Source organism: Bubalus bubalis, chromosome X (assembly GCF_019923935.1).
Source record: "Bubalus bubalis isolate 160015118507 breed Murrah chromosome X, NDDB_SH_1, whole genome shotgun sequence".
Lineage (NCBI taxonomy): Eukaryota > Metazoa > Chordata > Mammalia > Artiodactyla > Bovidae > Bubalus > Bubalus bubalis.
This window is the reverse complement of record NC_059181.1, coordinates 140,795,002-140,821,454: the sequence shown is the minus strand read 5'-3', so window position 1 is coordinate 140,821,454 and position 26,453 is coordinate 140,795,002. Positions and strand designations below refer to the sequence as shown.

Here is a 26,453-nt window from a genome sequence, read left to right as displayed (position 1 = left end):
GGAAAGTTTACTTATATGGTTTCATATTCAACATTGCAAGTAACCTTTTTCACTTGTTGAGTTTTTATGTAGTTTCAATGAAAAATATCCAGAATTATCTGAAAAGGCTACTCTTAATAAAATACTTCTGTCTTTTCCCATTACATACCTGTGAGAGGCTGGATTTTCTGCAAATGTTTCAGCTGAAACAACATATAACAACAGATTGAAGGGAGAAGTAGATATGTTAATCCAGGTATCATATGAAGCTAGATATTAAAGATACTTGCAAAAATGTAAAACTATGCCAGCCTTCCTTCTAATGGGTTTATGTCAGGGGAAAATATATTTCTTTTTCATTAAAAATGCTATTTATGTTAACATGTTATGGGATTTTTATTTGTTATGTTTTTAAATATTTCTTTTAACTTCTCAGTTATAATTTATGAGATGGTAATGTTGATAGATACAACTGTATAATCAAAAGTTCCATGATATTCCCAATAAGAGTATAAAGGGGTCCTGAAATCTAAATGTTAGAGAACTGCTGGTCTAGCTTATCCCAGCCTTTGTGTCTATATTTTACGTTTAGATGCGTAGGATGGGGGAAAGGGTAGAGAAGGAAATGTGTTTAGAGTTTGATGGTGGAGATGGTGCTGGAGTAGAAGATGATAGAGGGGTTGGCTTCACTGATACCATTAGAGGCTGTTGCCCAGGAAAGAACCAGCTTTTTGTTGTGGATTTTTCTTTCTTTGCTTGGAAAGGGAAACAAACCTGCAGAGTCACATTTCTCTATGGTATATAGCTTGTTCCAAGTAGATCATGGTGTAACAGCTAAATCACAGGTGGAGAGCAGAAAAGTATATTTTGCAGGGCCAGTGAACACAGACAGTGAAAGCCACGGAAACCAACATGTGCCTGTGTAAATATGCAGCGTTTCTTTTCTTGGATACTTGTTCTGCAATTGCGAAAGTCTCACTTTCTGCATATCCACATCTTTTGTTGTCCATTATTTAAAAATAGGAGGTGGACTGATATTTAGGACTAAACATGGATGGTGGGGCCGAAGCTACAGTAGGAACAGAGGGTATTGGAATACAACCTTGGGGAGAGATGGTGAGGAAAAGTAAAATTGCCCTCAGAAGACCACTCATGCTGTGAGCTGGGCTTCTGAGTCTGTGGTGAGACTTTTGGGAGTGGAAGTCACCCTAAAATTAAAAAGGCATCGACTGTGTGACTGAAAGGCCAGATACTGCAGAGCAAAACAGGCATGCCTCTTATTAGGTATATGATCTACAATAAAGCAGAATGAATCTCAAAGCATCTTATGGAAACTGTAGAAGATGGAGATATTTTTTAAAGTTTTTCAAGTGGTCAGGGCATAGTATGAAACAATTAATTATAAGTATTCATCTAAATGTGTATAAAATGTCACTGCCATTTTCTTCATGTGGTGGGATGCATTTGCTGATTTAATTAGGTGAATGTAAATATAGATCTAGTGGGCTTTCACAGGCATCTTTTCTGAACTTGGTGTTCTCTCAGCCTATAAATATGCTTTGCCTATCATGACTTAGTTCCTCATCAGTGGCTTCTCCTCCCACGGAGGCTTAAGACATGGGAAAGTTCTGATACGATCCTCATTCTGGCTACTGATGGCGGCAGTAGAGTGGAAGAGTGGAGAATCATGTCAAATGCTATGGAAAGGTCCAGAAGTATGCAGCTCTAAAGAGTATAAGCAATGTATGTCTATGTAAGTTTGAAAATGATTTTTAAAACTTTCTGTGTAGCTCTTTTTCACATTTTAAAATGCTTCCCATTAAAAACACACTGTCTTAGACCTACCTGAGAAATATGAAAAGTTGCTGCAATCCTGGTTGTTTTCTTTCAGCTCCTGAGGACCATGTCTGTACCCAAAGGTAGAGTTCTGGATAAAAACCTTGATGAGGAAGGGCTTGAAAGTGGAGACTGTGGCGATGATGAAGATGAGTGCATCGGAGGCTCTGGTGATGGAATGATGAAAGTGAAGAACCAGCTCCGCTTCCTTGCGGGTAAGTGATTAGTGCTGGTTCAAATCTGAGCTAAAATGGTGATGCTTGGGAATTAAATACCAATTGAATCTGCTCTTTATAACTTCACTAAAATCTCTGTAACACACAATGCCATCAAGGAAAGGTGACACTTGAGAAAAATGAAGTTTTCAGGTAGCTTTTTAAAAATTCTCTGGACCTAAAAGGGTAACTTCCTGTTTTTCATTGTCTAAAATGAACTGACCTAAATCAGTTGGCTTTGTTTCCTACTGGAAATTTCCTTGGTTCTTCTCAGTTATACAAAGAGATGCAAAAAGAAATGCAATCTTGAGAGCCTAGTGAAAAACCAATGATGGGGTAACTTTCAAAGAAAAGACATTAGGTGACCTTCTCCTCTGAGAATGTCATATTTGGTTTTTTCCACTAGTAGTTTAATACTGATAGGCTATGCTACATAACTGTACAGCTACATGAAAACAAGTAGAAGAAAAATAGAGAGCTGATGCTGCCAAGAAGGCAAACAGCCATAACAAAAAATATTTCTTAACCAGCCACATTTGTATCAATTCGCCCAGTGTTCAAAATGCTTTCGTATGGATAGGCATTCTTGTTTCCATTTATACAGAGAGATAAAGTAGTGTATGACTACAAGAAAATTGGCGCTCAGAGAAGAAATGAGATTCACCTAAATGAAAGAGCTAGAAATCCAACTTGGGTCTTAAGACTTCTGGTGTCCGTTCTTCCTTCTGCAATGCACAGCCTTCTCCTTGAAATCCTATTGCCTGTGGCCTCTGAGACCCTACAAGCTCCTCTTTCTGTTTCAGCCCCTTTCCTTCCCTATTTATATGCTGTCCTGAAACTGAGTCTCTTCTTAAGCTTCTATGTTTTCTCACTTCTCCAGAGAAAATACATATCTTATCTACTTTGGCTATTTCATTTTTTAAAAATGATTTCTGTAAGTTCTTTTTTTTTTTTTTTTATTCTGGCAAAAGAAATCTAACATGAAATCTACCCTCTTAACAAACTTTTTCAAATATTTATTTTTTTGACTGTACCAAGTCTTTAATTGCCGCACATAAGAATTTTGACCTTCATTGTGGCGTGTAGGATCTTTAGTTGCAGCATGTGAACCCTTCGTTGTGGGATGTAGGCTCTAGTTCCCTGACCAGGGTTGGAACCTGGGCCCCCTGCCTTGGGAGCACAGAGTCTTAGCCACTGGACCATCAGGGAAGTCCCTCATAACAAACTTTTAAGTGTACAGTATTGTTATTAATAATAATATACAGATTGTACAGCAGATCTCTAGACTTCATTTGTATGACTGAAAATCTGTCCCCATAAAACACTAAGTTCCCTTTCCCCCCCCTCAGTCCCTGGCACCAGCATTTGACTTTCTGCATCTATGAGTTTGGCTACTTTGCTCCCTCATAGAAGCGGAGTCATGTGGCCCTTCTGTGACTGGTTTATTTCACCCAGCATGATGTCCTCAAGTTTCATCCACATTGTAGGGTATGACTACATGATTTCCCTCTTCTTAAGGCTAAATAATGTTCCACTGTATGCCTGTCCGTGATTACTTTATTCCTTTAGCCATCAGTGCACATTTAGGCTGTTTCTACCTCTTGGCTGTGTGGTTAATGCTGCCGTGAACATTCTTTAAGTATTATACCACTGTGGGGATAACTCATAAAATCATTACCTCCAGTCTTCACTGGTCTCCTGAGCTACCTTCCCAGATCTCCAGCTACTTACTAGCTTTCTTCTTCCTGACTTTCCCACCATTACCCCTAACTCTATGTATCATAAATCAAACTTAACAATAGACCATCTCAAACTGGTTCCTCCCTTAATATCATGATTTTTCTAATGCCACTACCATTATCCCAGTCTCTGAGGCTTAAAACTGAAGTCATCTTTGACTCGTCTCCCTTGCCTTTCATATACAGTTGGGCACCAAATCTCTGTAGATGATTTATCATTTTTTTTCTGCTTCTCTCACTGTTTCCTTTCTATCCTCCTTTCCTCACATCCCCCACCCCCGCCTATGCTAAAATCACATTCTAAGTGGTCTCCAGGCTTCTAGGCTAAGCCAGGAGTATTGAGAGCCTTAGGCTAACAGATTAGAGAACAAAGAATCAGAGACCCAGGCAGAAGATTCCACCAAATTCACCTTGTACAGCTGCCAGGTTAATCTTTCTAAAGCATCTCCTACCTCTTCCTAGCTCAGCTCCATCCTGTTGCCTGGAGGGTTATGCTCAGACTCCTTAGCAGAGTTCTGAGGGCTTTCTGGTCTAGCCTAGAGTATCCTTCCAGTGTCACTTCCCACCACTAGCCCCACAGCAACCCTACACTTCGGAAAGAACAAACCATACTCATCCCCCAGGAGCATGAATTGACATACTGTTCTTATTCCTGTCTTCAAATGTTCCCCACAATTATTTCTATGTACATACCCTTTTAGTTTCTATTGAATTATACTCATCCCTAAAAATGCATTTCAAGTATTATGCAGTGAAAATATTTTTAGGGGTCGAGTAAACTTGTATTTGAATTCTGGCTCTATTCCTTATGCGCTAGCAGGACCTGGGTCAGTTCTTAGCCTCCTAGCTAAATCTGCATTCCCTCATCCATCAAAAGGGGATCCATTTGATCCATCCATCATTAAGCAACTAGTTCAGGATCAAATCAAGGGAAAAAGTTTGTGAAGCATCTGTCCCAGTATCTGCAACATACTGGATGCTCCATAATTGTTCGTTTCCTTCAATGAAATCTTTCACAACCATCTCATTGCATACTTATCTCTGCCCTCTGAATTACTAAAACAAATTCTGCCGATACGTTCAAGAAATAGTCTGCACTGTCTCCCAAAGTCCATTCCTAAGGCATAACATGGTCACTCAAGAGCCTGGCATCCTGCATAAAGAATGTTGAGTAAACATAATAAGTAAAACTCATAGAAGGTTTTGTTTATTGGACACTTACCATGCTGCAAGCGCTGTGCCAGAAATTCACACACGTTGCCTCATGTCATTTTCACAACACCACTATTATTATTCCCACTTTACAGATAAGAAAACTGATGCTGGAAGAGGTAGAGTAATTTGCTTAAGGTCATGCAGTGGCTAAGGTCAGAGTCAGGATTCAGAGTCAGGCAGTCGGCTTTCAGAGGCCATTTATTGGACAAATCTGCTTTGCATTTTGCTCCCCCCAAAAAGCTTGTGGTCAGCTAAAGGCTGCTTAGATGACTCAGCAAACTAGTAACTGGTCCCCATGCTGATCCTTAGTACACACCACTGTTCGTGTTTCTCCAGAAGTCCCTGTTTATCCCTCCTCTTGCTCTCCTGCCTAGAAGCCACTTCCTTATCCATTTCAAAGTGCAATTCCCCAATTCCATGGTGACTTAACTTTTTTAAAGAGTGTTTGGTGTGGGAGCTTGTCAAGGGCCTTTTCAAAATATAAATAGATTACATCTACTGGTTTCCCTTTGTCCAAATGCACATTTATCCTCTCAAAGAATTCTAGTCAATTAGTTAGGCATGATTAACCCTAAGTGCTTTGTCAACTGTAAAATGCCACACAAATGGTGGTTAATTTAATTTACAGAAAAAATGATGCTTTGCTCCCAATAGGGTACACTTGCCTAAACATGTTCAGTGAGCCTACCTGCCTGGAGTTCCTTGAGTCCCCTTTGAAATGCTTCTTATAAAGAGGAGACTCACTGGCAATCTGCCAGGCTCGTGGCACAATAGCTATTAGGAATAACAAGCTATACACTTTGGTCAGCTATTACACAATTTTACCTCAAATCTGGGTAGATGCCATCTGATCCTGGTGATACATCAGCATCCACTTAGTCAACTAGACTTGGAACACTGTGTGCATTTACCTCTATCTCATTTAGAGCTTCCAAATTCCTTCCTCCAAAAGACAACTTGAAAATAAAAAACAAGGCTCAGAGTATGTTCAATCTCTCTCCTGTCTCCCTTTTGTCCCCGAACAGTTCTTTTGCACTCTGGCCAGCAAGCAGTCCTACTGGCTGCTCTCCCTGGCTCACTTATTCCCAGCTTTTGATGCACTGGAGGAAGTGCAGGACACGGAGCTTCTATTCTTGGCTTTGCTTCCAACTCCCATGTGTCCCAGGACGAGCCCCTGCCTCCTTTGAGAAGTCAGTTTCTCCATTTGTAAAATGAAGAGAATGCCCAGGCATCTCTCGCTGGCCATGCTAGTGCCAACAGTCTGTGGTGATGTTGGCTTTAGTCCCTGGCAACATGCTTACCGGAGTCTTTCAGGGACACCTTCTTCTGACCATGCAGATTCCCTGTGTTTTGTTCTTCTCCTGAGCTATTTACACATTAAAACAGATCTTATTTTCTCTATACTAGCTCCTTTGACTGTCCCAGTCAGACAAGCCAGGCTTCTTACCAAGGGCTGCCCACACCTGGCCCTCGGCACACTTGTAGGATACTCATAAGAAATTCTGAGCAGTAACCAGGCTTTCTGAGCTATATTCACTTTTAAAAGTCTTCATCCTAAAGTTTCCCAAGTGCTCTCTTTTTTCCTATAATTCTTCTTTCTGAATTTGGAGTCTGACCCTTCTTTCCGATTGTTGGATTTAATTGCTGCTGAGATGACCACTAAACGATGTCTTCTTACCCACAGTTACAGCTGACCTATTCCTTTCACTTCTCAAAACAAGGCTAATATGTTTTCCTTTTGGAGGGTTACCTCTTTTCTCAGCCTGTTTCATAGTGTTGTGGCCATTAAATAAAATAATCCATGCAAAGCACTTGGCACAGGGTCTGGACCTAGTAAACACTCCAAAAATGTTACCTACTGTTAAAGCACCTGGCGTGTTGCTCTTGCTACTGACCTATGGGAACTCCAAGAGCCTGCAAATGTAGATCAGAATTAATCGCCTTATTTTTTGGTTTATTTAAGACCCATAAAAGGCAACTAAAGCCAGGTAACCGACATTCTGCAAGCTCCCCTTACTCCATGCTACTCCAAGTGGGGTCCATGGAGCAACAGCATCTGTATCAACTGGGAGCTTGTTAGAAATGCAGGATCTTAGGCCCCACCTCAAGACCTACTGAATCAGGAGGTCATATTAACACAATTCCTAGGTGATTTGTTTAGTCGTTACCACTTTCTAATTGAACTCTTGTGGCATTTAGGCTTAATACTTGAAGCATCCCAGAAGCCACTAACCTGTCCCTGCATTGAGCTAAGTACTCTAAGGAGTATAAGAGAGGCCCAAGGCCCATCATCTCTGTGATAGGTTAGGATACTTTGGTTCTAGTCCTAGCATATTTACTACAGTGGGACCTTGAGCAAGTTATGTAGCTGCTCTGAGCCTCAGTTTCTTTAGCTATAAAATGGGGATGATCATACTTGCCTACCTCAATGGGTGGTTGTGAAAATCAAAGGTGATAATAAGTGTGAAAGTGCTTTGTAACCTATGAAGCTCTACAAATATTTATAACAACCAGAGGACTGTTATTATTATTCCAAAGTCTCTGGAAGCTCTTTGGCTTTCTCAGCAACCCTAGTTCAGCATGTATTTTCTGAAAAGATTGAATTTAGTGCATGAGTTATAAAGCACTCGCATTGAACACCCATGTTCAGACTCCCTTCCAAAGATAGATCATCCATGATGGACCTGGTGCAATAAGATGACTGTTTTGTTGCCAGGTTGCCATCAGCATTGTTCCTAGTTTTTGGCCTTGTCAAAGCTCTTATTGTAAGCTGTTTGGGTAGCTGGCAACTCGCAGAGCTTTGGCTGGGGCTGAGCCCTGAGAAGCTTTGCAAGCTCTGGCCATGTGTCCCTGGCCAAGACATGATGACTAAGCATCTTAAGCATCTGCTTCCTGTCCGCCAAGTCTCACCCACAGAGAAAACACACACACATGCCCATGCGCACACATGTACACACACACACACACACATGTAGGTGTGCATATGTGCATACCTGCTGTTGGAAACACAATTGAAATTTATGCTCACAGAAAAACTCCCAGCAAGAAGTACCTGTCTCAGAGACATCTGTGTTAGCACTCCCTCACCCCTGTCTCTCCTGGACCTCTTCTTGCTCCAGCTTGTGCTGTTCTGTGGGTACAGCCAAAGCATGCTGGCGAGCCTAACATCTTTATAGCAGCGAGTCAGAAAACAAAGAGGCTCTTGTCTCAAGCTGGGCCAAAGAATGGATACTGCAAAAGCTGATTTCTTTGGATGAGGAAAGCAGAAACAGACCATAGAATATAGGAACATTCCTTGTGGCTCCTTGGGAGGCAGAGGGGCTTCAGCTGCTTGGTGGCAGCGTGAGGAGAACAGTCCATGGAACATACCTCGGGCCTAGGACTTGAACCAGCCCTAGAGCCAAAGGGCAGTCTCCTGCCATACTCAGCCAGTGTTTCTTGTGGAAATATTTGCCCTCAAGAAACATGCAGTCTCTTCATGTCAGTGTGAGGACTGAAAAAAGAAAACTTGACACTTGTTCCCTGACTGGAAGGGAAGGTGAATCCAAGTCTCAGTAGGTCCCTTCTACCATTCCTCTCTGTCTTCCCCAGCTGTTGGGAGGGACAGAAGCTGGCTGCTTCCCCACCCCTTCCAGTCACCCCTTCCCAGCAGTTCTGGAGAGAAGCTGTGAGCCCCATGAGTCTCTGCACCCCATACTCCCTCCCTACAGTTACTTTACAATCTAGAAGCAAAAGAACAATGACTCTCCTCTTGCTAAAAACAGAGATTAGAAAATATTTTTAAGCCAATGATTTTCATTCTTTTTTTTTTTTTAAGTGGATGTAGCCTTATACTCCGATTCCTAACACACTTGTGCACATAGAATAAGGGAAGGATGCTTCAGTGGCTTAAACTGTTCTTCTGAACTGTCAATTCAAACCCTCACAAATGTGGGCTGGTAGTCACGTGTAAGTCATTGACTGGTTGGCTTGGTGAAAAGGGTAAAATTAATGGAGGAACTCTAAAATGGGCCTTTGATCATGGGTAACATCTGCAAATTTTTCACACTTTAGAACAAATCATATTGCCTGCTGAAGAATGAGTACAGGGTTTGTAGGAGAATGAAATGTCCTTGGATTTTTTTAATGGGAAAGTCATCAAGTCCTGTTCAGAGCTCAAAATATGTGCGGATTTATACTGCCCTGCTGGTAACAAGTCTGGGAATAGATTATGGCAGTTTTCCCACAATGTATTCTATAGTTTGAATGACCTGATCTCACTTCCTTTGCACTCCTTGGAAACCCAGCAGTCAGATCTTTGGCACTTATGTTGAAGGTTGCTAACCACTAAGTGCACTTCTGAAATTCTCAGCTAAGATCCTGTAGTGACTCCCTTCAGCCTTCTTCCTTAGGATATCAGTCCCTCAACCATGAGATCTCAGCATAAGTGGACCCCCTGTCATTTACCCTGGGAGGTAGGTCCCATCTGATGGGTGATCGGGACACTCTCCTACCCTTAGGCTGCTGAAGCTTGAGATATCACGGGAAGGAGGGCATTTCATCTGTGGAGTCAGACAAACTGAGTCTCAGTTCTGCTCTGTTACCTCCCAGTGTTGGACTTGGACAAAGTCACTCAACTCCTCTGAGCCTCATATTCCTCATATGCAAAAATAATAAATTATTTCCTGATCTGCCCACTTCATATGGTATTGAATGAAACACATGTGATAATGAATATAAAAATACTTTATAAACTGTAAAGCAATTACCCATTTAGGGTAACATTTATTAATATTATTTGGTACCATGGGGTCATAATTGAATTTTATTCATCAAAAGCCTACAGCTAAAATAAGAATAATAAATTAAATTCCCAATGTTCTGGCCAACAAATTTCACTATAATGTGCTCCCTCTTTTTTTCATCCCCAGGGTAGCATTTTCAGTTGCTCATTAACTTGTTTTTAGCCCAGTAAGAAGGTATTTAAACAATGACAAATATGTCTGCTGAGTTGTGCAAATAACCAGTCACAAAAGTAGTAGTCATGTACATCTTGAAAGAATCTCAGCTAGTTATGTTTTGTTTTCTTTGGTGTTAGTAGGGCAGTCAGGGCAGGGGAGGACAATGAGTTGGGTAGGGTCATGAAAGGGCCCCTGATTCTTTCCATTCTATCTTGCTCTTAGCTACAAGCAATCTGCTTTCATGCCTTGATCTTCTCTTTTAGAGATCAAATGCCATAGGGAAGCTGAAGGAACCAAAGCTCACTATAATAGCACTTTTCTCCCAGACACAGACCAGGTGGTTCAGGCTAATACATGGACAAGACAGCCATTCCCACCTCACCCCAGAGCTTTGTGCAGTTCCCATGGCTCACGCAGAGGGATCTGGATGCAAACTTTCATAGTGACATTACCAGCCAACTGAGTAAGTGTACCCAGAAAGGGGCCATCCCCACGCCTTAGTGTTGACTAGGGAATTACTTCAGGTAAGCTGGTGGAAGATGAGAATAAGGAAAGGTAAAAACTAAAGTTACCATCTTGTTATTTTAAAGGACATATGCTGAGGTTCACGTTTGTGGGTCTACTGCCCTCTGAACCATTAGGCCATGAGGCTTTTATCAGGGGAAATGCTATAATGCTTCTGCTTATTGGTAGACCTTCCATACAACTGTAAGAATTGGGGGAGTGTTGGGGATAGTGTGAGCAATTTGTGACCATTGTATTATATTTTGTCATCAATTTTCAAATTAAAAGGAAACAGTTGACTATATGAATGTGGCTAAATGGGGTGATTGATTCCCCTGGAGGAAGCCATGTTGGCCACTTGAGTGACAGCCTCAACTAATTGCTGTGATCTAGTGTGACTAGAAAGGAATAGGAGGGGGAGGTTCAATACTTACTAGCAGAAAAGAAAGAGCAGAACCAGCACGAAAGTGGCCAGCCCAGAGCCTCCACCTGAGCTGACAGAGAGAAGTGAAGGGATCCTCACTTCATCCCCAAGGGATCTGGGAGCACCAGAAAGAGAGATTCAATGTCTAATCAAACCTGAGTGATGGCCCTACATTCTCCTGATGAACGATGGACTCTAGAGGGAGCCAAATCAGAGGACCCCAGGGGAGCAAGGAATCATGAGCCTGCAGAACAAGGGAGAAGCTGAGAGCACGTGGTGAGCACAGTCCCAGGGGCTGCAGGTGGAGATTAGATATGAAGCCAGGCTGAGGTCCCATTCTTAGAGGAGGGACTCAGAGTCATCAGCTGCCCTACAATCACTGACCTTCCACAAAACCCCTGAAACTACACGCATTGCACAAGTGCACACACATGTTATCAAGTCTCTTTCCAATTCAGACAGTGCTGTCTGTTAACTTTGTTAATATGGTGAAAAGAACAGAGGTACTTTCTTCCTCTTATTTGCCTGTGCCAGGGACAGGAGAGTTCCAGTTTCCTTTGGTAGGAATGACATTACTGGCAGTTTTTGTTGTTAGTCTTTCTGAAAGGAAATCTTCTTACAGACCCTGCCTACGTACACACCTGTCCAAGAGATGTTTAATGATCCAGAAAAATGATCCAAAGCACTACTGGTTTTTGATATTTCTAAATAGACTTACTTACTGCCTTTTGATTTTTTTTAAAACAATCCTAATGGATATGGGTGATGGTAAATAAAACCTTTAAAGATGAGAATGGGAATACCTGTGCAGACAGAATCTTAATTTGTAGCTCATTGGTGGACTTAAGCACTAATATAATTACCAAGTAAACAAAAATGGAGTCAAGGCTAGTCTGCAAATTCTGGTGTCTGAGAACAGTCTCTGTTAAACCAGGGGGCAATCTCATTAGCACATTCAGGATGGCTTTCCGAATGAAGTGGTTTCTTTGATTAATGATGTGCCTCTCAGAGGTTAGAAAGCAAGTCTTTGTCATCAGCAATCAGTCACCAACCTCTGCTTCCTTCTCCTGCCTTGCCCCAGTTGTCATTCAGTAGGTGTTTGATAAATACTTCAGTTATCCATGGGCAAGGTTTACTTGTCAGCATTTGCTTCTTTTTGCATCCTACTTGGTAGCTTTCACGCGCTCTGCTTCTTTCATTGTGTGTGTGTGCTCGGTCGCTTCAGTCATGTCCGACTCTGTGCGACCCCATGGACTGTAGTCCGCCAGGCTCCTCTGTCCATGGGATTCTCCCAGCAAGAATACTGGAGTGGGTTGTCATGCCCTCCTCCAGAGGATCTTCCTGACCCAGGGATCAAACCCAAGTCTTATGTCTCCTGCATTGGCAGGCGGGTTCTTTACCACTAGCGCCTCCTGGGAAGCTTCTTTCATTAGCTTCCTCAAAGTATCCTTCTAGCAATGGAAGTTGTGAGCCAAGAGACAAGAGATCCCTCTTCCAGTCAATACCGGGGTAGGGCCTCCAGTGAGGGGGAGGATACACTGTGTGAGACATTGTGAGTCTGTAGCCTTGAGTGCATCCTGAGGAGAGTGAGCAGGATGGAGAAGAATCTGCAAACAGGGTCAATGGAAGGACAACTGAAAAAAAGTCCCAGCATTCAGTCTCTACAAGAGGAGAATTAGGGGGCTTCCCTGGTGGCTCAGATGGTAAAGCGTCTGCCTGCAGTGCAGGAGACCTGGGTTTGATTCCTGGGTCGGGAAGATCCCCTGGAGAAGGAAATGGCAATCCACTCCAGCACTCTTGCCTGGAAAATCCCATGGATGGAGGAGCCTGGTAGGCTACAGTCCATGGGGTCACAAAGAGTCGGACATGACTGAGCAACTTCACTTTCACTTTCTACTATTTAGAGGTCTTGCATATGGAAGATGAGAATAGATCTAGAACCGATACTTGGAATTTATAAGGAGATATATTTTGACTGACAAAAAGGTTAAACTTTCCACTTTAAGCAATTCTTCAGTGGAATGGATTGTTCTAGGAAATCAGCTTCCTGACTCTGGAGGTGTTTGATTAGAGAGTGAGTAACCACATATCTGAAGCTGAAGCTCCAGTACTTTGGCCACCTGATGCAAAGAGCTGACTCATTGGAAAAGACCCTGATGCTGGGAATGATTGAAGGCAAAAGGAGAAGGGGGTGGCAGAGGATGAGATGGTTGAATGGCATCATCGACTCAATAGACATGAGTTTGAGCAAACTCTGGGGGATAGTGAAGGACAGGGAAGCCTGGCGTGCTGCCATCCATGGGGTCACAGAGTCAGACACGACTGAGTGAATGAACAACTATATATCAGAAACATTGGCTTGGTGTGAGGGTAGAGTGGAATGTCAGAGAATGGATAAATACCTACATTAGGGGCTCTTGACTTCCATGGTCCTGAATAGCTCTGAGATGCTGTGGTTTTATGATGCAGACATGTAAGTAGAACAAAAGAGAACCAAGTTGTTGGAGCAAACCAATGAGGCAATTTTTCAGGCTCCAGGAAAGAAAGAGGAGTGGAGAAGAGATTTTCTGGTTGTATTTGAGCACCTGTCACCAATTATGATTTTCTGCAACTATTTTCCTAAGCAAATGGATCCTTACAAATGGCAGACTCTTCCAGGGAGCAATTCTTTTCAACATCCTGTCTGTCACTCACAGCCTCTAGATTTGTTTTACTACTATGAGAATCCAGTTCTAATTTCTCCCCAATTATTTCCAGGCTTGTAGCTTCCTGCCTCATGTTAGAAAAGCAAACTGGGATATGGACCCTCCTCCAGTTACAATTCTTTATCCTTAATGGCTGAATGGTCAATATTAAGGTTGTCCAGTTCACCCTTATCTCCTCCACCACTCTCCCTTCCAACTCTGGCCTCAAAGAATAGGCCAGTACATTCAGGTTCTCTAGTGAAGAACCAGAGTATTTTTTTAGTTTGTTTTTTTGTTGCAATTGTTGTTCCTCCCAAATCTGTCATGGACCAATACTTTTGTACAACATAATAAAAGGAAATGATAAAAAGGCCTACAAAAATAAAAGCCACAGTTTGTAATTATGAGACTCAGCAGATCTAAAAAATCTCTCTGTCAAATTGCTATAAAAATGTCTAAGTGCTTATTGCAACTTCTGGACTTATGTCCTCGAAAACTGGCAGTAAAGAGCAGCAGACCCCACTCTGAGTGGGAAGAAGTAACCCGCTGTCTGTCTCTGCCTTGGATCACTCCCTACCCTTGGACCCAGAGGTGGAATAGACTCAAGCAGCAGTCTAGATGGGGGTGGGGGCAGTGGGGTACCGCTGCTGGCTTGCACTGGTTCACATGAGCCAACTGTTCTTTTCAGAATTTTCATGACTCAGTTGTTTAAAATAGCCATTCTTAAAAATTAAATTCTATATAGCTATAATTATATTCTATTAAAAACAAGCCATTCAAAATTCATCAGATCCTGGTTATTTTAGTAGTTTTACCATTGTTGTTCAGTCACTCAGTCACGTCTGACTCTTTGCGACCCCATGAACTGCAGCATGCCAGGCTTCCCTGTCTTTCATTATCTCCCGGAGTTTGCTCAAACTCATGTCCATTGATTCAGTGATGTTATCTAACCATCTCATCCTCTGCCATCCCCTTCTTCTCTTGCCATCAATCTTTCCCAGCATTAGGGTCTTTTCCAATGAGTTGGCTCTTCATATCAGGTGACCAAAGTATTGGAGCTTCAGCTTCAGCATGTCTTTCCAATGAATATTCAGGGTTGGATTCCTTTAGAACTGACTGGTTTGACATTACCTATGCCTTTTTGACATTATCTGTGTCTCCTTGTGCCTGAGTGGTAGAAGTACTGTCTACTCTTCCCAACTCTGTGTGTAGTGTCTTCACATCATTAGCTTGAAATTGACCATGACAGAAATATTTACACCCCAGAAATCACTGAAAACTACAAATGAGGGCTTGACTTATTGGTTTGTTGATTGTCAAGAATCTAGAGTCAAGAAAGTGATGGAAAAAAATGTTAGCAGTGCAGATTAAACTTTAAATGGGGTTGTCTCTGTAGCTATTTTGTTGTGAATAAATAGCACAATACATCGAGAAACTATTCTTCCACTATTTGAAAACTATTATCCAATTTAGCAGAAAAGTCACTACTGTCATTGATAAAGGAGTGATGTTCCCACATAAGTCTTTGTTATTTCATTTTTGTCCTGTTCCTTAATGTAAACCAATATATCAAGCAGTGTTCTTGCAGGAACTACACTTGCTTGTCAATTGCAACCTTGGCCTGGCTACAGATGCCAGAGTCTGGCAAAAGTCAGTGAAAGCATTCTATGAAAACCAACTGGCTTTTTTTGGAGTTTAAAGAATATTGATAGATTTTATGGTATGTAAATTGTATGACCCACATCCTTTATTCCAACAAAATTTAAAATAAGCCAACATGCATGCTTTTTTTTTTTTTTTTTTGGAGAGAGAGCCAGTTATTAAACATTTACCAGCACATCATGGGGTAAAGGGAGTGCTTTGAAAGATTATTTTCCTTCCTTCAACCTTAAAGTTTCTAGGCTTGAATCAATAGCTCTTTCTACCACAAGTGGGAGAAAATTTCTCTCTTCCAAAGTTATGCTGGCAAATGAAAGAGCCCCTCATTGTCTGTTAGTCTGAAATCTAAGATGCCTTTGGAATTCCTTAGGAATCCTAGAATTGGAAACTTGGAAACTATTAACCAGATGCATAAAGTTTTTTTTTTTTTTTTTCCTTCCTCAAAAGCCCTTATTCCCTGTTGAGGTTGATGGACTGCCATTGAAATCTCTCTGCTAACCAATGGAAATCTCTTCAGCTCCCTCCCAAATCTAGATTTGGGAGTCTTGTAGTCCAGCTCATGGGGCACCAAAGCAAGGCCCACTTTCAGAGCTGAGTCTCCCTATATCGGCGGGTATTAAGACAAATGAATGCCGTGTGCTGGGATTAGCCCTGGTTTCACAGACTGAGAGTGGAACTCCTAATATCAGGTTACATTTTGTTGGCTTGGTAATAATTTTTTTAACCACCAACCATATGGGCAGAGGTTGGAAGGAAAGCTAAATTTGGAACACACCCCCACTCTCCCTTTTAACATTTCTTTCTTGTTTGTGCCGGGAGGCAACATGTTACTCATACTCACATGAACAGCACTGGTTGCTATAGGACTGAGGAATGAGATTCTCCCAAAATGCAGTTGGAGCAGGGTATTGGAGATTTTCTACCCAGGTACGCAGCAGTGCAGTCAGAACGTCTGTGCTCTGCTTCTGCAGATTTCTGAATGTGTCTGTGCACACAGCACTAGAAGACTAAGTCAATAATGAAAGGATTTCATGTCTATTGGCTCATAAATGCTTTATCATTTTTAGTTGACATCCAGAGATAGCACTTTTCTGCCCTAATATCTTTCTGACTCAGGCGTTTTAGAGCAAGGAGCCATGAATTCTCTCTCCGTTTAGTTTTTTATGTTCTGGCTTTCCTTCTCCCCATCCGCCACTTCATGAAGATGGATTAGGTTTTGGTAGTGGTAATGATTTGGGCAGTATCTGTAGAAATTATGCACATTTCAGTTCCAGGGCTTTCTCAACCTGAACACATAAGGCATACTTGAGCCTAAAACAGGAGTTTTAGCGTCTCAATCAGATTCAGCTTAAGGAATGGAAATTAGTCTACCTTCCTTCAAGGAGCTGTTGTAGTCTCCCTACAATGGCAACTTGAGGTCAGAAGGGCGTTCTCCTTGCTGTCCCTGGATTCCAGGAAACAATGAGAAGTCCTGAAGCCAGATCTCACAGCCCAGCCTTTCTCAATCAGGCTCAGCCTCCTCCTCTAATCTTGTCTCCCGCTAATCCCTACCCCACCCTATGTTCCAACTACTTTGAATTTCTTGCTGTTCCTGAACTTGCTGTTCTGCTCTTTAAGGCCTGCCTGAGCCTTTATAAATCCCTGTATTTGCGACACACATAAAGCACTTAGCTCAGTGTGTGCCCCTCGATGGGTTCTAATAACTGTTGGCTGTTAATACTCTGCACATGCTGGTTTTTTAGCCCAGAAAAGTTTCCCCTTCTTTACCTTTAAAACTCAGCTCAGATGTGCCTTCCTCCACAGTGAATCCTTGCCCTCAAGAGTGCTTTGTTTTGTTAATACCCATTCTAGCCATTATGAGCTTGAAGTCAGGTGATTGCCAGTGCCCGGCACATCACCTGTGCTCAATAAGTTTTTGTCGCGTGACCCTGGACATACAGCTATGAATAAGCACAGTACCTGCCCATGTAAGCACCTAGTCCAGTCGGGAGCATGGGGGACAGACACTGAACTAGATAATTATGATGTGATGTGATTAAGGTACGGATTGCTGTATGCACATGGGGTTGTGGAAACACAAAGGAAAAGCTTCAAACCCAGACAGGGTGGTCAGAAAGTAAGCTGAGTCTTAAAACAATGTGTAAGAGTCAGGGGAAAGGTGGAAGGCATTGCAAGGCAGGAGGATAATATGAGAAAAGACATGGAGGTGAGAAAGAGCATGGTGGTTCTGGGAACAATATGCAGCATGATGGGCCACAGCAAAGAGAGGCGAGAGGTGAGGCCAGAAGATTAGTTAGGGTCAGAGCATGAAAGCCTTCTCTGCCTTGTTAAGGAGCTTGGCCTTGATCCTATAGCAGGGTCTATAAATTCACAACATATGGGTCATCAGCCTCCCTACCCCCACCCCTCTCATGGCAGACATTGATAATCAATCACAGCACCCCATTCCACTGGGCCCAGATGTGACCTCATAATCCTTCTCAACATACTACTGCAGGGCACACCACCCAGAGATCAGAGGTGGCACTCTGGTTGGCTGGTGTAAGATTTTCCACGTGTATGTATATGAAGGCTGGGAGTTTGGGAGAGTACGAGTTACGGGAGAATTATGACGTGGTCAGACTTGCATTTTGGAAATCTCTATGCACATTAAGAAGAAGAATCAACAGAGCCCAATTGTTTAGATGTGGCAAGATGAAGAAGAAAGAGTAGTCAAGAACCAGATGATTGTTCCTTCGTTGGGCAACTGCACAGATCCCAGTGCCATTCAGAGACAGCATGAAGGAGGTAGTGATAGATTTGGCATGATAACAAGAGCTCACTTTTTTTGAGTGTTTACTATATATTGAGTAATGTTTTCAGCATTTTCTGTGAAGCAATTGATTTTATCTTCCTAACAGTCCTGTGGGGTAGGTACCATTATTCTGTTTTGCAGATGAAGAAACTGCACAGAGAGGTATAAAATATTAAAGACCTAACAAAATCAGTGGCACTGAGAGAGATCATTAGGGCAAGAAAAGCTGAAAACACATCACTGAGTCATTTGGATGAATATAAAGAGAGCCAATCAAGTCACCAGGCACCCATGCTAGGGTTTATCTGTTTGTCTTTAATCTTTTGGAACCCAAAGTATTTATCATTCTTGGAAAAGGACCACTGTGACGAGTACAAATCCATCCAGCCTTCAACACATCTGTTCTACTCACAGGGCAGACATCAGTAGGAAAGTGAACTCAGTCTGTCAGTTCAGATGCTCAGTCATGTCCAACTCTTTGCAACCCCATGGACTGCAGCACGCCAGGCTTCCCTGTCCATCACTAACTCCCAGAGCTTACTCAAACTCACATCTATTGAGTCGGTGATGCCATCCAACCATCTCATCCTCTGTTGTCCCCTTCTCCTCCTGCCTTTAATCTTTCCCAGCATCAGGGTCTTTTCCAATGAGTCAGTTCTTCACATCAAGTGGCCAAAGTATTGAGCTTCAGCTTTAGCATCAATCCTTCCAATGAATAGTCAAGACTGATCTCCTTTAGGATTGACTGGTTTGAATACCTTGCAGTCCAAGGGACTCTTAAAAGTCTTCTCCAACACCACAGTTCAAAACCATCAATTCTTCAGCACTCAGCTTTCTTTATAGTCCAACTCTCACATCCATACATGATTACTGGAAAAGCCATAGCTTTGACTAGACAGACCTTTGTTGGCAAAGTAATGTCTCTGCTTTTTAATATGCTGTCTAGGTTGGTCAGAGGTTTTATTCCATGGAGCAAGCGACTTTTAATTTCATGAATTCAGTGACCATCTGCAGTGATTTTGGAGTTCAAGAAAATAAAGTCTCTCACTGTTTCCATTGTTTCCCCATCTATTTGCCATGGAGTGATGGGACCAGATGCCATGATCTTAGTTTTTTGAATGTTGAGTTTCAAGCCAGCTTTTTCACTCTGCTCTTTCACTTTCATCAAAAGGCTCTTCAGTTCCTCTTCGCTTTCTTCCGTAAGAGTGGTATCATCTGCATATCTGAGGTTATTGATATTTCTCCCAGCAATTTTGATTCCAGCTTGTGCTTCATCCATCCCAGCATTTCACATGATGTACTCTGCATATAAGTTAAACAAGCAGGGTGACAGTATATAGCGTTGATGTACTCCTTTCCCAATTTGGAACCAGTCTCTTTTTCCATGTCTGGTTCTAACTGTTGCTTCTTGACCCGCATACAGATTTCTCAGGAGGCAGGTAAGGTGGTCTGGTATTCCCATCTCTTGAAGAAGTTTTCACAGTACTGTTGAAGCCTAGTTTAGAGAATTTTGAGCATTACTTTGCTAGTGTGTGAGATGAGTGCAATTGTGCGGTAGTTTAAACATTCTTCAGCATTGCCTTTCTTTGGGATTGGAATGAAAACACCTTTTCCAATCCTGTGGCCTCTGCTGATTTTTTTTTTTTATTTCTTTGCATTGATCACTGAGGAAGGCTTTCTTATCTCTCCTTGCTATTCTTTGGAACTCTGCATTCAGATGGGTATATCTTTCCTTATCTCCTTTGCCTTTACCTTCTCTTCTTTTCTCAGCTATTTGTAAAAGGCAGGCAGAATGAAATCCACAATCAAAGAAAACTAACCAAACTGATCACCTGGATCACAGCCATGTCTAACTCAATGAAACTATGAGCCATGCCGTGTAGGGCCACCCAAGACAGACAGGTCATGGTGGAGAGTTTTGACAAAACATGGTCCACTGGAGAAGGGAATGGCAAAACACTTCAGTATTCTTGCCTTGAGAACCTCATGAACAGTATGAAAAGGCAAAGAGATAGACACTGAAAGATGAACTCCCCAGGTCAGTAGGTGCCCAATATGCTACTGGAGAAGAGTAGAGAAATAACTCCAGAAAGAAGGAAGAGACAGAGTCAAAGAGAAAAGAACACCCAGTTGTGGATGCAACCGGTAATAGAAGTGAAGTCCGATTCTGTAAAGAACAATATTGCATAGGAACCTGGAATGTTAGGTGCATGAATCAAGGTAAATTGGAAGTGGTCAAACAGAAGATGGCAAGAGCGAACATCGACATATTAGGAATCAGTGAACTAAAATGGACTGGAATGGGCGAACTTAATTCAGATGACCATTTTATCTACTACTGTGGGCCGGAATCCCTTAGAAGAAATTGAGTAGCCTTCTTAGTCAATAAGAGTCCAAAGTGCAGTACAATCTCAAAAACGACAGAATGATCTCTGTTTGTTTCCAAGACAAACCATTCAACATCACAGTAATCCAATTCTTTGCCCCAGCCACTAATGCCAAAGAAGCTGAAGTTGAACAGTTCTATGATGACCTACAAAACCTTCTAGAATTAGCACCAAAAAAGATGCCCTTTTCATCATAAGGGATTGGAATGCAAAAGTAGGAAGTCAAGAGATACCTGGAGTAAGAGACAAGTTTGGCCTTGGAGTACAAAATGAAGCAGGGCAAAGGCTAACAGAGTTTTGCCAATCAAACGCATTGGTCATAGCAAAAACCCTCTTTCAACAACACAAGAAACAACTCTACACGTGGACATCACCAGATGTTCAATACTGAAATCAGATTGATTATAATTTTTGCGACCAAAGATGAAGAAGGTCTATACAGTCAGCAAACGCAAGATCAAGAGCTGACTGTGGCTCAGATCATGAACTCCTTATTGCAAAATTCAGACTTAAATTGAAGAAAGTAGGGAAACCACTAGACCATTCAGGTATAACCTAAATCAAATCTCTTACAATTTTACAGTGGAAATGACAAATAGGTTCAAGGGATTAGATCTGATAGGGTGCCTGAAGAACTATGGATGGAGCTTCATGACACTGTACAAGAGGCAGTGATCAAAACCATCCCCAAGAAAAAGAAATCCAAAAAGGAAAGTGAATTAAAACAAGCCTATCCAAATGACGACCTATATGATTTCCAAATGAATCTTCAGAAGCAAAAGGCAAATGAGAAAAGGAAAGATATATCCATTTGAATGCAGAGTTCCAAAGAATAGTGAGGAGAGATAAGAAAACCTTCCTCAGTGATCAATGCAAAGAAATAGAGGAAAACAATAGAATGGGAAAGACTACAGATCTCTTAAAGAAAATTAGAGATACCAAGGGAAGATTTCATGCAAAGATGGGCACAATAAAAGACAGAAATGTTCTTAATGACCCAGATAACCATGATAGTGTGATCACTCACCTAGAGCCAGACATCCTAGAATGTGAAGTCAAGTGGGCCTTAGGAAGAATCACTACCAACAAAGCTAATGGAGGTGATGGAATTCCAGTTGAGCTATTTAAAATCCTAAAAGATGATGCTGTGAAAGTGCTGCACTCAATATACCAGCAAATTTGGGAAATTGCAGTGGTCACAGGACTGAAAAGGTCAGTTTTCATTCCAGTCCCAAAGGCAATGCCAAAGAATGTTTAAACTAGCACACAACTGTACTCACCTCACATGCTAGCAAAGTAATACTCAAAATTCTCTAAGCTAGGCTGCAACAGTACGTGTACTGAGAACTTCCAGATGTTCAAGCTGGATTTAGAAAAGGCATGGCAATCAGGGATCAAATTGCCAACATCTGTTGGATCATAGAAAAAGCAAGAGGGTTCCAGAAAAACATCTATGTCTGCTTCATTTACTACGTTAAAGCCTTTGACTGTGTGGATCACAACAAACTGCGGAAACTTCTTCAAGAGATGGGAATACCAGACCACCTAACCTGCCTCCTGAGAAATCTGTATGCAGGTCAGGAAGCAACAGTTAGAACTGGACATGGAACAACAGACTGGTTCCAAATCAGGAAAGGAGTATGTCAAGGCTGTATATTGTCATCCTTCTTTAATTTATATGCAGAATGCATCATGCGAAATGCTGGGCTGAATGAAACACAAGCTGGAATCAAGATTGCCAGGAAAAATATCAATAACCTCAGATATGCAGATGATACCACTGTTATGGCAGAAAGTGAAGAGGAACTGAAGAGCCTCTTGATGAAAGTGAAAAAGGAGAGTGAAAAAGCTGGCTTAAAACTCAGCATTCAGAAAACCAAGATCATGGCATCTGGTCCCATCACTTCATGGCAAAAAGATGGGGAAATAATGGAAACAGTGACAGACTTTATTTTCTTAGACTCCAAAATCAATGCAGATATTGACTGCAGCCATGAAATTAAAAGATGCTTGCTCCTGGAAAAAAAGTTCTGACCAACCTAGACAGCATATTAAAAAGCAGAGACATTACTTTGCCAACAAAGGTCCGTCTAGTCAAAGCTATTACTTCTCCAGTAGTCATGTGTGGATGTGAGATTTGGACTATAAAGAAAGCTGAGTGCCAAAGAATTGATGCTTTTGAACTGTGGTGTTGGAGAAGACTCTTGAGAGTCCCTTGGACTGCAAGGAGATCCACCAGTCCATCCTAAAGGAGATCAGTCCTGAATATTCATTGGAAGGACTGATACTGAAGCTCCAATACTTTGGCCACCTGTTGGGAAGAACTGACTCATTGGAAAAGACCCTGATGCTGGGAAACATTGAAGGCAGGAGGAGAAGGGGACAGCAGAGGATGAGAAGGTTGGATGGCATCACTGACTCAATGGACATGAGTTTGAGTAAGCTCCAGGAGTTGGTGATGGACAGGGAAGCCTGGTGTGTTGCAGTCCATGGGATCACAAAGAACTGGACACAACTGAGTGACTGAACTGAACTGAGTGTTCATAAATTAAAAGAGCAAGATTAGAGGGGTATTGGATTTTAAAAGAATACATCACAATGAATTGTGCTGTGTTTTTCCAATGATTAACCTTTTCTTATTTCAGTGATGATATGCAGTGTACATTTGTGTGTATGTAAATATATTTGATCCATTTGTTTAATAACTTCTTGCCTTCTAAGCACTTTTTCATTCCCCATTAAAGTGTTCTAATCAGGAATCTAATTGCTTTAAGGAATAGGCTATTTTGGTGGGTAATAGACGTGTTGTTGCTTTCATCTTAGCTTCATGTCTGGCTGTCTGGGCTGCATCAGTGGCGTAGTGGCAAGCACTACCAGGAGACAAGGCACTTGGCCGGGAGGGAAAAAATGTCCTTGTCCAAGACCTGAGCAGACAGCTCTGCATTGGTGTCAAATAGTAGTGAGGACTGTGCAGCCTGTATTTCCTGATCCCCAGACCAAGGTGCCTATTAACCCTGAACTCAGATCACGAGACCATGGATGTGCTAATGATTCCAGTGTCGTCTGGAACTTTTTATAACTACAAGTGTCCATCTTTTGCCTGAACATACCAATCTCATTACCACCTACTTCTCTTTGATCAGATCATTCATTACATCTGCCTGTGATGCCCTCTGTTCTCCCCTCCAGTACTTAAATCTTCCTCCACAAAGCTCATGTTTGATGGCCTCAGCCTTCCATGTCTCTTCCTTTTCCAAAACCCTAGATCCACCATTCTGCACCTAACAAAAATCAACTAGCAGATTGTGACTTACAAACAGCTTTCAAATTCATCATCTGATTAAACCCTCTGACAATCCTATGTGGTTTTAATATTAGCTTGTGTACAGGAGAAAACCCAGGCTCAGAGAGTTGGATTACTGGCCCAAGGTCAATTCATGGTAAGAACTAGAATTGGAGCCCAACTCTTTCTGATGACAAAAAGCATTTCCATAACTACCTTGCTACATGGCCCAGTGCATGTAGCTGATGAATATTTGTTGGTGATGATGATAACAGTCCTCTTATGCCGGTAAATAGCCATTGACTTTCTCCATGGACTTGATGCTCAAAATCAGAACAGCCTCAGCAGGCGTAGTTCAGGGTCTCTCCAGCCTTTAGGGATTAGGTCGTGAAGGGATGAGCTGAAAGCATGGTGCTCAGGCCAGTTTTGTTGGGCTAGTCTGGGTTCCCTCTCCTTTCTCTCTCTCTGTAACCTGGTATCTTTCCTATGAATCACAGTTCCTCTGGGTGCCTGAGTCTGGCCCTAAAGCAGGGACCGTAGAGCACATGGTGTTCGAGTAACTCACTCTCCGTGCTTGGGAGATCTGAGTTCACGCCTCTCCGCTCCACTTGAGACCTATAATTATTGACCCACAGCGCATTCTTGTGCTCTGTGACCATCTGGCCTGAGTACGTCCTAGGCTATCATTTGCTGGGGCAGCAGTTGGTTTAGACAGCTTATCCTGAACATATCTTTGGAAACCTGCATAATCTTGGTTCTGGGAGACTGAGCAGGCAGCCAGGCTAAAGGCCCCATGTGCTGTTCTTGGGCCCAGTGCCCCAGCTAAAATAATACATTTGGAATTATTCATTATCCCTTCCATGCAACTCTAAATTTTAAATTGCATACTTGGGAGTGAGCCTGGCTTTTTGTAGGTCTTTCGTACATTAGAGAATTGCATGTTTCAAAGATTCAAAATGATTGTGGGAATGAACTTCATTCTAGCAGTAACAACAACAACGATAGTCAGAAACATAGTAACACTCAACACTGGTAATTCTCTCTGTGATTACACTGGCCTGAATATTACCACATTTAATCTCTACAATATCCTCTGAAAGGTTGGTGATATTATATCCCCCATTTTACAGATGAGGAAAATGAAGCTCAGAGAGATTAAGTACATGTCTTAAGATAATGCAACTAATAAATGGTTGAACCCAGATTCCAACCCATGCCTTTTTGGCTCCAAAGGCCATGAAATTCTAAAGCCAACCCTTTGCTCTGCCTCCTCCCTTCTTGGTTCATAGGACACCTGTCTATGCCATGTAAGCCTTCAGTTGGCAGCCCATGAGACAGGTCCACAAACAGGTCATGACCAGGATTCAGCACTAGGGTCCTGAAACTGGCCATTCTATCTATGCTGTGCTCCACTGGCCAACCCTGAGCCCCCTTGTTCTTGGTTCTCCCGATGAGAAAAGGTAGACACAGGAATGCAAATAGAGTGCATGAGAGGATCCACTGAATTGGTCAACTTGGACTTTTGTAAAAATATAAACAAATCTGGTCTAGTGTTTATTCCTCTTTTCCTTGAGCCTAGACATGCTCACTAAATCAGTCCTCTTTTCTGGCCAGCCAGAGATCGGACATGTTCCATGAAGAACAGATGAGTTTTAAACATCTACAACCTTGGCTGAAAAGTATAAATTTGTTCACAGAAAAATCTGGTAAGAAATGACAAAAAATCTAAAATAACTTGAACCAGTGGTTATCTTTGGCTCATATGATGTGACCAATGAATATAGATAATCTCCACTTTATAAAGAATGTTGCATTTATTAATGTGGGCCTCTATGGAATCTCATTTTAAATATGAGTTGATGAACTGGTCATTTTTTTATTTTTAGTAACAGCTTTTTTTAAGATATCTTTAAAATACCTATATAATCACCCATTTTAAGTGTGGAATTCAGTGGTTTTTAGTATATTCACAGAGTTGCACAACTGTTGCCACAATTTGAGAATATGTTCATTATCTGAAAAAGGAACTCCATGCCCCTTAGTCATAGACCGTTATCCCTCCCACTTGCCCCCCGCCCCAACTCTAGGTAAGCACTAATCTACTTTCTGTTTCTATGAATTTGCCTGTTGTTGAAATTTTGTATAGATGGAATCTTACTACTTGTGATCCTTTGTGACTGGCTTCTCTCATTCAGCATAATACTTTCAAGATTCATTCATGTTGAAGTATGTATAATACTTCAGTTTTTTTATTGCCAAATAGTATTTCATTGTATGAATAGATCACAATGTACTGTTGATGGAAGTTTGGGTTGGTCCCACTTTTTGGCTATTATAAATAATGCTGCTATGAACAAGATTTTGTGTGGATATGTTTTTGTTGCTCTTGGAAATAAAACTAGGAGTGGAATTTCTGGGGCTTATGGTTAAGTCTTTGCTGTTTTGAGAACTGCCAGATTGTTTGTCAAAGTGACTATACTGTTTTATATTATCACCAGTGGTATGTGAATGTTGCGATTTCTCCACATCCTTTCCAATATTTACCTTTTTTATTATATCCTAGTGGATGTGATGTGGTATCTCCTTGTGGTTTGGATTTGCCTTTTCCTGATAACTAATGATGTTGAGCATCTTTTCATGTGCTTATTGGCCATTTGTAGATCTTCTTTGTGGAAAAATGTCTATTCAGATCCTTTGACCATTTTAAATTGTTATTTTCTTTTCACTGCTGGGTTGTATTTATATATTCTAAATACAAAACTCCTATCAGATATGACTTGTACATGTATTTTCC

At 41.7% G+C, this 26,453-nt stretch overlaps 1 protein-coding gene across 2 annotated transcripts in view; it reads left to right on the top strand.

Moving 5' to 3' along the window:
- GPC3 (glypican 3) overlaps positions 1-26,453 on the top strand; it is a 459,758-nt gene that overhangs the window by 396,917 nt on the left and 36,388 nt on the right. For both annotated transcript variants that reach the window (XM_025277126.3, XM_044937481.2), the window contains exon 7: positions 1,871-2,030. In XM_025277126.3, coding sequence (XP_025132911.1) covers positions 1,871-2,030 — 160 coding nt within the window. The remainder of the gene's footprint in view (positions 1-1,870; positions 2,031-26,453) is intronic.